This window comes from Hemiscyllium ocellatum, chromosome 21 (genome assembly GCF_020745735.1).
Source record: "Hemiscyllium ocellatum isolate sHemOce1 chromosome 21, sHemOce1.pat.X.cur, whole genome shotgun sequence".
Classification (NCBI taxonomy): domain Eukaryota; kingdom Metazoa; phylum Chordata; class Chondrichthyes; order Orectolobiformes; family Hemiscylliidae; genus Hemiscyllium; species Hemiscyllium ocellatum.
This window is the reverse complement of record NC_083421.1, coordinates 39,174,294-39,188,689: the sequence shown is the minus strand read 5'-3', so window position 1 is coordinate 39,188,689 and position 14,396 is coordinate 39,174,294. Positions and strand designations below refer to the sequence as shown.

Sequence of the window (14,396 nt, the reverse complement as noted above, 5' to 3'; positions counted from 1 at the left end):
AGATAAGTGACAACATTGCATTCGCTTTCTTAATCACAGACTCAACCTGCATGTTTACCTTTAGAGAATCCTCGACTAGCACTCCCAGATCCCTTTGTACTTTGGCTTTACGAATTTTCTCACCGTTTAGAAAGTAGTCTACACTTCTATTCTTTTTTCCAAAGTGCAAGACCTTGCATTTGCTCACGTTGAATTCCATCAGCCATTTCCTGGACCACTCTCCCAAACTGTCAAGATCCTTCTGCAGCCTCCCCACTTCCTCAGTACTACCTGCCTGTCCATCTAACTTCGTATCATCGGCAAACTTCGCTAGAATGCCCCCAGTCCCTTCATCCAGATCATTAATATATCATGTGAACAGCTGCGGCCCCAACACTGAACCCTGCGGGACACCGCTTGTCACCGCTTGAAACCCGCAGGTGTCCATACACAAATGTTTGAAGGTGACAGAACAGTTATAAAGAATGAGAAGGGATCTTTGTACACAGAATCTATCACTTAATTAATGAAAGCAGACAGTACAAAAACAAGAATGTATGTTAAACCTTGGTAAAATATTGATCAGGTGCCAGTTATATTATGGTGTCCAATTCTGGTTAGCACATTTTGGAAAGGATGTCAAGATCTGAACAAGAGGATTAGAATTGTGTATGGAAGAAATGTACTCAGTTGTGTGGGGAGAAGTGAGAAGCTGAATTTGTTTTTCACAACCAAGTTCAGGGAAGACTTATTGGACGCATGTGATGTTCTGAAAAGTTTTGATTGAGCAAGTAAGAAGGAATTGCTTCCAATTTCAATAGGTTTGGTAATTGGAGAACACAGCTTTGAAATGACTGGTGGAAGAGCCAGAGGTAGGAGGAGGAGAGGATAATACTTTTTAATGGGGACAGTTGCTATGATCTGGAATGCATTGCACAAAAGATGGTGCAAGTAAATTCAATGATAACTTCCAAATAAAAATAAAATAAATACTTGAAATAATTTGCTGAGCTATGAGAGGGAAGAAAAGGGGAATGAGACTAACTGATTACAAAAAACTGGCACGGACACAATGGGCCGAAGGGTCTATTTCTTTGACATATCATTTTGGGATATAATTGCACATATTATTTTGTTAGTTCATTTGCAACTGAATAGGATCAACAGCAAAATCACCACAAATTTGAATGTACTCAAGGAACTGATCAGAAACCAGAAATTATATTGAGGATGAATGTGCATCAATACTGGGAGGAATCACTTACCTTCCCTTTATTGACCTTTTTCTAAGTACTGATAACAATGCACGGCCAAGGCACCTTGGTGCTACTTCATCTTTACACTGAATAATACAGCAGCATTCAAGTAAAAAGGCAGACAGACCTGAAGCACAAACAGTTTTCAAGCTGGAAATAATTTTAAACATGGATAAATATCTCTGGGCAAAATGTACTCTGTGCACGGTGGAAATAAACTTTAAAGGAAAAAGCAGGAAACCTCTTCGGAGCATCAGAGAACAAAGACTGAACTTTGGTGCCAGAACTTCCAAGTTTTTCCTTTCTCCAGAATTTTACTGTGGGCTTGCTTAACTCATTAACTTTATGGTTGTAAAAGGAAAAGTTAAACTGAATAGCACCCTGGAGCAACTCAGTGAAAAACAGGAGTGGATGCTTTGAAGTATTTTTATTGGCTTGTAGTAGACTAGTGTTGTGTTTTCAATTATTGGAAACAGTCTGTGCAGCAAGGCTATGCGTTAGGTTATGCAATCCAGTTCTGTGAATCGTTCTGTTGATAGATCCAAAGAACATTTCATTTGATTCATTGAATTGTTGGCATTTAAACGAATAAGTTGTTAACTGCACATTGCCAATGCCTTTGATTAGTGTTTAGCTTATTTATCAACATAATCCTAAACAATCTCATAGGTGCAAGCACTTTTTAAACTACTCCAAGCATTGTCACAATGAAGCTGACATCTAATTTAACATAATGGAGAATTCTATAAGCCCTTCCATTTAAACACTTCTTAGTTACCTTGGTGTTGTAAGGCGTGATTGCTGAAATATATTGTTGGTGACTTTGATAAAATACAGCTTTTTAAAAGTTTATACAAATTACACGTTTTAGAAGTACATTGGAACAGATCAGAGTAGATTAATATTGTTCTATGTGGGTGTTTTGTATAATGGTGCTAACTACAAACTGCAGGAACAAATAGCAAGGCAACATTATTGCATGGCATGGATATAACCTTTAGGATGTTATTCCAGTCCTGGATTAATGACACTCCAGAGAATGGTGCTGTTTCAAACTCTGTGAAATTAACACAGCACTTAATACCAATGTACTGTCACTATACCGTGAGTTATTGCGTCCAGACAATTAAACCAACAAACTAATTCACTGCTGAAAATAACTGTTCGCAAGGCTGGAAAGATACCACATTGGTGTTGGAGAAAGTCGAAATGAAGATAATGTAAATTGTGGCATCAGATCTTCCAACTATTGCAACTTGATGCACATTTTCCTCAGGGCTATCCATCTTTGTTGTCTCATCAAAGTTTAAATTCTTAAATAGTAAAAATACCAACAAATTGCAGTCCCAGCTTTTAAGAAAATTGTGTGCAGTTTTTGAATACTTTACTAACTTGGTGTTGTTCTTAATGATAAAATGATAATGATAAATGGCTGTAATTATTATTAATAAATGGGACCAAGTTGAAATCTTTGACTTTATATAATCTTTTTCTGTAATTTTTCAGCCTTTCTGTGGAGCTGTAATTAGACATTCACAGAGGCAGAAAGATACATTTTATAGACCTAAAGTTATTTGAATAGAATTCTAAATTTTGGTGGTCTTTTTGTTTCTTTCCTATTTGTTATGATTTTGCTAAACCTATTAAATCATACTTCTTTTATCTACTTTTTTGAGTATCACTGTAGCATGAAATTAGACTGAAATGAAAATCTAAATTTGACTTATCAGGAGACACAATGATGATGTGTTTTAGTTGGCAGTGAGTGAAGGAATGGAAAAGAAGAAAGTGAAGATAAAGCTGTCATATTGAGTTTACTCAAGGCTGCGTTAGATAGATTTTTGATAAACAAAGGAACCAAGTGTATTAAAGAGCAGACAAGAAAGTGTAGTTGAGGACAAAACCAGATCAGCCATGATCTTTTTGAATGACAGGGCAGGCTTGAAGGGCTAAATGACTTTCGCCAGCTCCTTCTCTGTATGTTCCAGGTCAACTGTAATATTGATTTTTACCAGCAAAACAAATACCAAGTCCAAACTACTGACTGTGTAAAATGCTGATCATGGTAATTATGCCAAAGTATGAACTAGGAGTTGGCAACAGCCACTCAGCCCTTCATGTCTGTTCTACCACTCGATAAGACACGTTTGGTCTGATTACTCAACATTGTCACCTCACCCTGATAACTTACCAGACGCCTTGTTTTTCAAGAATCTATCTACCTCTGCCTTAAAAACATTTGGAGGGCAGAATCTTATTGGGGTTTGAGTGATGTGGGTTATGGTGAGATGTGTGGCAGAATTTGACAGTGTGTGTGTCAAGGCCTTTTTCAATGTCAAAATCATCTCGCTCCATTTTTATGATTTGTAAGCAGTATGATGAGACTTTCGCTAAGTGCTAGCAAGATACAAATTGAAACTCATAATTGATTGTTAAATGCCTTGTTAATAGACTAACTCCTCATCTCATTAATTCTATCTGACCAACATCTCAGGATATGCTCCATAGGTAGTGGCTGCCTGCAACACACCTACCCCTTGGACAGATACCAGTCTCACTACACCCTCATTGCATATCATTGGCCTACTTACAATACACTAGCACTATTTATTGGAATGTTGTTGCCAGGATACTGTCCGTACAAGGACAGGCACCTAACTCATAGGTTCAACCAGAATGCATTCGGTTGTTCCTTCCTTGCTGTCTTAGTACTCTCTTACTTTGTGCCTCACAGCATCCCAGCCAGAGTTTAAGTGCTCATAGCACTCTTATTTTGCCTTTGCCTTTTGGTTCAGACATAATGCTTAGAAGCTGATCATGGTTGTCAGCAGTGATCTGTCAAGGGGTGGACTTTTGCTTTACAATATTGTGTTACTTTCATCTCACATCTTTCATCTCACTACTGCTGTACGTGCTATTAGTGTCTAAGGCAAATTTGCTTCAACATCTCAAATTCTAAGGAGACTAGTCCTCAGGGAGAGGACAAGGGAGACAGACATCACTGGAGGGATTTGCACAGTAAGCCAAGGTCATCGTTTGTTCTGAGTCCAGGTTTCTAGTCACTCATCACTTGAGGCTATGCATCCAAATCATTCAGGAAAGTGGGCCATGGCTAGTCCTGGGCACCAGATCAGTGAAAGTCAAAATAATTTATAAAGGGTACTGTTGTGGGAAGCAGATTGTTGGGGAGTCAATTGTTGAGACAGGAGACAGCAGCAGGAATGCAGAAGAGGTAATAATATTGAAGGATGAAAACTCAACATAAAATTGAGGGGAGATGACAGTACACTGGAGGAGAGGGATTACAGTGGGAGAGGGTTATCAATGGTCACAAATACCTTGGCCTTTGGAGGGGGTGGCGGGGAAATACCCTGTAACTTGATGATTGGCATGAGAAAACTATGGGATCAGGGCTGAAGGAGTAAGGTTAGGAGAGGAAATAGTCATTTAGAGAGGTATGTGGGAATATGTGGAAGCTCAGTACTGATGGGTTCAACAGGAAGTGCAAAGAAAACAGGCCCAAGGAGGTTCAGAGGGGGCCCTTGATTACCAGACAGAGTTGCAACTCACTGTGCCAGTCATCACCTTCACTGTCTTCCATCCACTTGTGAATTGTCAGTTTTATTGGACCCACCAATGTATCAAGGCTGTTACTGATACAATTTGTGACAGATTATATCATTCATCTTGATTGCCCATGATGAAATTGGTGCTGCAGCCTGGACAGTAGGCTTTGTCCCCTGATGCAGAGAATGACAGACTGTATCCACATTGCATTCAGCAGGCTATATAAAACACAGCTGACTTAATTAACAATGAAGGTTCTATCCCATCAATATATAAGTCATCTGTGATGATAGGTATCTGTGATGGATATCTGTGCCAGGTACCCCGGGAGCTACCATGATGCTTAATTCCTGGAGAACTCTTATGGTTCCCCTTCGTCTCAAGGCCTGATGCTTTGCAAGATTGGTTACTGGGAGACAAGGCTGATGGCTGTAACCGTGGCTGATGGACAATAGACAATAGATAATAGGTGCAGGAGTAGGCCATTCAGCCCTTTGAGCCTGCACCGCTATTCAATATGATCATGGCTGATCATTCCTAATTAGTATCCTCTTCCTGCCTTATCTCCATAACCCTTGATTTCTCTATCTTTGATGGCTGTGTTATGTAACTGCCTGACTGAGACTGAGTGTAAATGTAATGTAGCCCATTTTTTGACCAGAGCTATCCATTTGGGTGGCATGATGGCTCAGTGGTTAGCACAACTCCATCACAGCGCTAGAAACCCGGGTTTGATTCCATCCTTGGGCAACTGTCTGTGTGGAATTTGCACCTTCTCTCTGTCTGTGTGGGTTTCCTCTGGGTGCTCTGGTGTCCTGCCACAGTTCAAAGATGTGTAGGTTCGGTGGATTAACCATGGGAAATGTAGGGTTACAAGAATAGGATAAGGGATTGGGTTTGAGTGGCATGCTTTTCACAGGGTTAGTGTGGACTTGATGGGCTGAATAGCCTGCTTTCACACTGTTGGGATTCTATGATTTAAAATTATAACATGAAACAACGTCTAAAGTATATGTACATTTCTTAGCAGACTGTGAATTAAAAAAAAACCTGAATGAGGGGCAAAGCTTCAATAAAGTAGATTTCTAAAATAAACAAGAAATGTCAAGTGAACTTCAAAGGGCATGTCACTGAGGAATGTACTGAAGCAAGAGTGAATAAAAAGGTATACCTTTATAGTGATTATGCACCTTGATGGACATGAAATTGAGCTGAACACCATATTAAATAGAGTTTGTTCTGCTGTGCATTTTTGCAAGTCTGAGCTTGCCTTTAGATTTAACTGTATACTTATACTTTCATGTATATCACGTGATTTTGATGTCCCTTACTGCTTAGCGCAGCTCTCCTGCAAAATAATAGCTTTTCAGTAAGCACCAACTATACAATTAGTCAGTAATGAAAGAGAAGGACGGCACCTATTAAACTTTTACCATGTTAATGATTTATCACATAGCAAAAGATCACTTGTGTGTTCACCGCATCCACGTAATTGGGACTTTGTGTTTGTTGGTGCCAATAATCATGTAAGTTGTGTATATACATATATATTCTTATAAAGACATAAAATAGTCATTCCATAATGTTATCTTGGTGATATGTAGAGGGTCCATAAACCACATAAAACAGTCAAAAAATGCAGAGGATACATAACTTCCAAACACCATCCTCAGGAATATTCCAGAGTCAGGCAATTTTTGCAGCCATTATTTACAGCTACAGTATTGGATGTTTTATCTTTTCAAAAATGTTTCTCAGCAAGAGTGTTTTTAAAAAATATTTTCTATATTGTATTAGCGATTACTTTTTAAATGAATACAGTTGGATCAGCAAGTAACACTTTGCAACCATGGACAGTTTTTTCAATTAGCAAATAAAGGTTTGAACTGAATGAACATCAAGTCAGTTTTACCCAGTTGTTCAATGTACTCTATAGTAGAGAATTGAGGGAAAGTCTTGAAATTTACTAGCTATTCTATTTTGAATAAAAAGTAATGCTTATTGAATGACCCTGCCATGCAATAAATCAACAAAACACTTCAGGCATCGCTTTATGAAAGTGTTTTATTTTTATCTATTGAAATCTTTAGTAGGAGCTATTACTAATCACCGATAACACTGACTCAAAGTAGTGACCATGATATCAATACTAAGTGAGCTTTGCCATTCTTTATCATTTAAACTTTTCTTTATGTTTTGGGAAGACACTAGAATTGAAATTTAATGCACTTTACAAAGAAGCTGAGCTTGTTAAATTCATGTTAAATTCATCATTGTATCTTTAAAATTTATGGGAGAAATATCCCGTAAATCATTTGGATAATCAATCAATGCTCGGTGTACAGTGCATCTCCATACTTTCAACATAAGCGTGTAATATGCGATTGAACATATCATAAACTTATGCACAATTTACAACCAGGTCAAGAGAGGGAGTCAGCACTTATCTTTTTAACCCATTCTCAGCTAGTTGAAACAAATACTTTTAATTTGGTTTTTAACTTCAGCTATCACACTTCAATTAAAATATTGTTCACTAGAAAACGTTGGAGCCATGTACCAAGAGTTTTCTGAGTGAAAGAATGAGATATTTTATGACCTTCCAACTCACAGAGAACACATCATGCATACACACAAACACAGGTAATAAGTTTAAATGGACAGCGTTTGGCATGGCTCAGAAAAAGTTAGACTACATTATTTAAAATCCATAGAGTCCTTGAGGTGTTGAATCCTGAGATCACAGCAGCTCAGTGTTTAACTTGTATGTTCAATAACTGCAGAATCTGTAGGTACACTCATATTATTGATGATTAGTTGTTTTCCAACTTACTTCTCACCGGTTCTGTATTCTAAGGTGATGAGAGAAACAGGCAGAAAGGGGGAGTAGTTGTCACAAATTCATTTCTTTCTTATCTCTGCTGCAGTGCTCTAAAGTTGAAATATAGTTCACTATATATTCTGGAATCTTGCTCCATCATCTTTCTGGGGCTGGGTAACTGGCCAGTGAGTTTTTCACCTCCCATCAAGTGAAATTACTATTCAAGTGTGAATGAAGCAGGAAATGTGAATTCCTTGTCACTGGCCCAGTTGCCCAGATTCAATGTCTTTAGGTAAAATAGTAATCTCAATGCAGAAAGTTTGTTTATTGCACAATAGTCTCAAAGCTTGTCTTAGTCTGTGATCAGGTGACCGCTGCAGCCATTTTAAATCCATGTTTCTTCTTTTCAAATTTCATTTTAATCCATGAAAGATCTCAGGTGAAACAATCAGATGGTAAAATTCAACAGCAACAAAAACAGAAATTGCTGGAAAGGCTCAGCGGGTCTGGCAGCATCTGTTGAGAGAAATGAGAGATAACATTTCAGGTTGAGTGACTCTTTCTCAGACACATTAACTCTGATTTCTCTTCATAGATGCTGCCAGACCCTCTGAGCTTTTCCAGCAGTTTCTGTTTTTGTTTCTGATTTACAACATCCGCAGTTCTTTCTGTTTTAAAATTCAATAGTCCATGTTTACTGCTATCATAACACCATGTAAATTTAAAATTATAGTGAGTGATTGCTATATAGCATTCTCCAAACTGCTTTCTAAAATTTGATTGAGGTGGCTAGAGTCTATAGAAAATTAAGTCACTCAGCCATTGTACAGACAGAAATGATAGACCATATGAAAATAATTGGGTATTATATCAATTTGCTGAATATTGTTTAATATGAATTTACATTAGGTAGAGACTAAGCAATAGATTTAAAACACCATGACAAGTTATGTTGAAGCCACTATTATGCATTTTCCATTGGAACAATCATTTCCTCATGACTGACTGATCTCTCAATGTTTTCTTTTTCCAACAGCACTGGAAAATGCCATTGCAAAGAAGGGGTGACTGGCCTGAAATGTAGCCAGTGTCAAACCTTACATTACAAGTTCAGCAAAGCTGGATGCAGACCCTGTGAATGTAGCAACCTCTCAACAACATGTGACCATATAACTGGTAAGCACTCTGGAATTCTCCACCGTTAATGGCATCTTGATGGCTAGATATGATGAGATTTACTGTTCCCAGAAAACACTATCTGTTATCCAAGTATGACATCATTGTTCTGAACCATTTTGGCAGTTGATGCATTATGTGTGACATTATTGGTTAAAAAAAGAAAACTTAAACAATTGTACAGGTGCTGATCTTTCTCCCCTTATAATACTGTCAGAGACCATGCAAAGGAATCAAATACTGACTGCCTCAGAATGGAAATCTATTTGGATATACCAAATGTTCAGAAAATCTTTGAGCAAATACAAGGATAATGGATGAGACACCCCGTGGCATCATTGTAGCACAGTACTTTGCAAGTGTAAACATAGAATAAGTAAAACAATACCGTTTTATTACAATTTTGAAATGCCGTTTGGATATACAGAACTTATCAAAATAACATACACTTTGGCAAAGTGTTTTGAGAGCTTTCGTCTTTCATACTTCAGGATAATTTGCAAGAATATCAGTTCAAGGAGGAAACCAACATTTATACTGTATAAGAGGAGAGCATCAATTGGTTGCCAAGTGAACTCCAATTGGTAGAGGTGTTGCCATAGAGAATGCCACCAATAATTCTGATTGACAGTTAGCTACAGGCTTTGCTTAAATGTAAATCAGGCAGGTTGACACTGATTGGTCAAGGCATTGCCCTGAGAACTGAATCAGCAAATGGCTATCACCTATAATGTTAAGTTAAAACAGGCACAGGACAAGTACCTGTTAATTCTGTCTGTAAAGACAGTCATTCGCACAGGCGTCTGCATTATAGCACTATATCATGGCAATCTAGACCCACCACCATTGTGTGAACTGCATTTGTTGAACATATGACCTCATCAACTTGTACAGTTGAGTTCAATTTCAATGACACTTTGTACACCCTAATAGATAGGAATTGCCAAGGGATCCCCACCAGACCCAACTCTTGTAAATATCTTTATTGGATTCCATAAGAAATGTGTAATGAACAGAAAGACTTCTAACCCTCTACCTCTTGCATATTTCTAATCTGTAAATTCGTATAGGGCAAGGCAGCATCCTTATGGTAATAGACTAGTGTTCCAGAATTCCAGGCTAATATTCTGGTCTCATGACTTCTACTGTGGCAATTGTTGAAATTTGAATTCAATTACAAAAAAATCTGGTATTAAGAACTAGCCTAATAGCTACCCTGTAGCCAATGTTAGTTACCATAACAGTCCATCTGGTTCACTAGGGTCTTTTAGGAAAGGAAATCTGTCATACTTACCTGGTCTGGCTGTTAGGTGACCCCTGACTCAACAGTGTAGTTCACTTGTGACTGTCTAGTGAAATAGCCTTAGGATGTCACTCAGATCACAGGCAATTAGGGATGTAAGAATTTCCTTGTTTCTCAGAATGGGCTTCATTCTGTGCTCAAATTCACCTTTGAAACATAGCAGTCAAATGAGATTCCTTTCCCTGATGCACCAAATCAGAAATTGACTGGGAGTTCTCCCCGTCAGCCTACTACAAATCTATCTTTACTGGTCAATACATGCGTTAGGATTCCTTATCGGCAACCTCATTAATAGACCGAGGCATAACAGTGCCTTTCTATGGGCAAAATGATCAGAGAATTTCTTCCTATATATTATGCAAAGTCATGACTATTCCCAAAGCAGTCAATTTTCATCCTGAAAAATGTCCAGTCTTCCTCAAAATAAGATATCTCAAAGACTTGAGCACGAGTTGAAGCTACCTATTTCATGTTGCTTCTGTGCAATAGTAAACAAGTGGTGTTTACCATCAAGGATACTGCCATCAAGCCAAAAAGACATTCTAGCTATCACCAAAATGAGTAATGCAGTATAGGAATTTCAGTGCTGTTTTGATGTTGGGTATCTAGGTGGTTCATTTTAGAGATTGGTAAGTGGTATCAAACAGCCTATTCCTTCTGCTATTAGCAATAAGCAAAGTACTGACTGTACCCAACCAGTCTGTGCTTACAACTCTTGCAACACAGTGTCCAACATAAATCTGTTTTCTGCAATTGGACAACATTTGCTGGGCAATCCTGAATGTGCGAGGAATTATACTGACACTAATTTAGGACTGTAAGTTGGGCTCACAGTCTGGTGCTCAACCATACACTGGACACTTTGCATATTAACGTACAGGACCCTATTCTGTGCAGACAGAATGAATATGTACACAGACTGCACATGTTTCAACTCAACCTATTACATGATAGCTATTTGTCGATTCATTTCTCAGGGCAATGCCCTGACTAATGAGAGTCAAACAGCCTGGTTAAATATTTAAACAAAGCCTGACTGCTAATTGTTATTTGGCATTAATTGATATATTATCTATGGCAATACCTCTACTAAACAGAATTGACATGCTAACCAATTAACTCTTCTTCTCTCATGCAGAAGAAAATATGGTTTTGCCTTGAGTTAGAACTCTTGCAAAATATCCCGGTAAATGCAAGACGAAATGTGTCTTTTTTCAGTCATCCTCAAATTCTTCACTACCAAATGACAAACTGTAATCTCATGGCCCACTTTACCTTCACTACTTCCAAGCCAAGGATCAATCCTGTTTTAATGAAGAGTGCAGGAGGACATGGCAGGGGCAGTACCAAGCATATCCAGAAAATGTTGACCCCTGGTGAAACCTCAACACAGGACTACTATTACTATCAACATAACCAGATGCAATTGACTGGATTCCAAAACCAATAGATCTGATTTAAGCTCCACAGTCCTGATGCGTCATGTCATGAATGATGGTGGGCAGTTAAACAATTCATGAGAGGAAAAGGAGGCTCCACAAATATCCCCATCCTTAATGATGGGGGAGCCCAGCTCATCAGTGCAAAAAAAAAGGCCAAAGTATTTAAACGATCTTCCGATCTTCAGCCGGTAATACTGAATTAATGAATATCCTGGTCTCCTACAGATGCCGATGTTCACCCAATTTGATTCACTCCATGTAATCAAGGAGTCTTTGAAGGCATTAGATATTGCAAAGGCAATGGACCCTAACAACACTCCTGCAATAGCACTGAAAACTAGTGCTCTTGAACTTTCTGCACATCTAGTCAAGCTGTACCAATAAAGTAACAACACTGGCATCTATTCAACAATGTGGAAAGTTGCCCGGGTTTGTGCTGTACACAAGAAGCAGGACAGATTGATGGGATGGTAATTGGCCAAAATCAGTCTACTATCAATCATGAGTAAAGTGACAGAAAATGACATTGACACTTATCAAGCAGCATTTGCTCAGTGTTCAGTTTGGGTTCTGGCAAGTTCCTCTCCAAGCAGTTTAAAAAGGTAAAGTGGTCCATAAGACTGACAATCATTCACAAAAAGCAAAATACAAATGAATACCATATATTTCCCTTTTTGGTTGACGAATTGATGAACGTTTTGTACTGTTAAATTGATCCTTTCATAACATGAAATGCAATTTAAGATAATTGCCAATAGAACCGGTAGCAAGTTGAAGAGAATTTTTAAACACATGAATTTTTGGAACATGGAAGTTAGGGTGGCATGGTGGCACAGTGGTTAGCACTGCTGCCTCACAGCGCCAGAGATCTGGGTTCAATTCCCGCCTCAGGTGACTGACTGTGTGGAGTTTGCACATTCTCCCCATGTCTGCGTGGGTTTCCTCCAGGTGCTCCGGTTTCCTCCCACAGTTCAAAAATGTGCAGGTTAGGTGAATTGGCCATGCTAAATTGCCTGTAGTGTTAGCTGAAGGGGTGAATGTAGGGGAATGGGTCTGAGTGGGTTGCGCTTCGGCAGATCGGTGTGGACTTGTTGGGCCGAAGGGCCTGTTTCCACACTGTAAGTAAGTAATCTAAACACACTGCTCCTAAATTTGGAGGAAGCATAACTTTAAAAGGGGAATTAAATAAATACTTGCAAGGGAATATTTTATAGACTTATGAAGGAATGTTGGGATGCATTGAATTAATCAGAAAGCTCTTTCAAAGAGGCCATACAGATACAATGGGTTGTGTGGGTCCCTCCAATCTACACATCCACAGTATCTTATTGTAAGGGAAGCTAGTTTAGAAATCAGGCTCACTCTTAATTTCTGTGAATAATTCATGCTGTTGCTCAGGTGTACATCTGGAACAGACAGAAAATGAGAGTTCAAACTAATGTATCTACAGGCTGGTGAGCCTCATGTCAGTGTTTGAGAAGTTGTTGGGAAAGATACCGAGAGACAGGATTTATTCATATTTGGAAGCAAATGGACCTGTTCGCGACAGACAGTGTGGTTTTGTGTGGGGAAGGTCATGTCTCACCAGTTGAGTTTTTTGAGAAGGTGATTGATGAGGGAAGGACAGTGGATGTTGTCTATGTGGACTTTAGTAATTTACCTCATGGCAGGCTGGAATAGAAGATAGAGTCTCATGAGATCCGGGTGAGCTGGCTAGATGAATACAAAACTGGCTTGGTCATAGAAGACAGAGGGTTAGCAATGGAGGGGTGCTTTTCAGTATGGAGATCAGTAACTATTGGTATTCTGCAGAAATCAGTGTTGGGACCTTTGTTATTTGTAATATATATGAATGGTCTGGAGGAAAATGCAAGTGGTCTGATTAGTGATGACACCAAAATTGACAGAGTTGCAGATAATGAGGGGGATTGACAAAGTATATAGCGGGACAGAGATAGATTGAAGATTTGAGCAGAGAAATGGCAGTTGATGATGCAGCTGAAGATTATCAATGATAATTAGAGTCAGAGAGATTACAGCATGGAAGCAGATCCTTTGGTCCAACTCATCTGTGCTGGCCAGATATCCTCAATAAATCTAGTCCCATTTGCCAGTATATGGCCCATACCCCTCTAAACCATTCCTATTCATATAACCATCCAGATGCCTTTTAAATATTGTAATTGTACCAGCCACCACCGCTTCCTCTGGCAGCTCATTCCATACACACACCACCCTCTGCCTGAAAAGATGCCCCTTAGGTCCCTTTTAAATCTTTTCCTTCTCACCTCAAACCTATACCCTCTAGTCTAGGACTCCCCCACCCCGGGGAAAGAGCTTTTCTATTTATGTTGTCCATGCCCCTCATGATTTTATTAAGCTCTGTAAGGTCACTCCTTAGCCTCTAACACTTCAGGGAAAATAACCCTACCCTATTCAGCCTCTCACTATAGGTTAACCCTCCAACCCTGGCAACGTCCTTGTAAATCTTTGGTGAACCCTTTAAATTTTCACAACATCCTTCCTCTAGCAGGGAGAACAGAATGGAGGTTAATATGGACAAATGCAACATGATGCATTTTGGAAGTTAAATTCACGTGTGAATTATACAATAAAAAGCAGAACCTTTAAGAACATTGACATACAGAGGAATCTGTGTGCACAGTCCACAGGTCCCTGAAAGCAGCAACACAGGTTGATAAGATTGTCAAGAAAGCATAGAGCACGCTTGCCTTCAACAACCAGGGCAATGAATATAAAAGTAGGCAAGTTATGTTATAGCTGTATAAAACTTTAGTTAGGCTGTATTTGGAACATTGCGTACAGTTCTGGTTGCCACACTACCAGAAGGA

General features: G+C 38.9%; 1 protein-coding gene across 1 annotated transcript in view; it reads left to right on the top strand.

The window, feature by feature from the left end:
- The window catches only part of LOC132825829 (multiple epidermal growth factor-like domains protein 9), a 317,339-nt gene that overhangs the window by 174,847 nt on the left and 128,096 nt on the right, over positions 1–14,396 (top strand). The window contains exon 3 of the mRNA XM_060841349.1: positions 8,660–8,799. Within this exon, the coding sequence (XP_060697332.1) occupies positions 8,660–8,799 (140 nt within the window). The remainder of the gene's footprint in view (positions 1–8,659; positions 8,800–14,396) is intronic.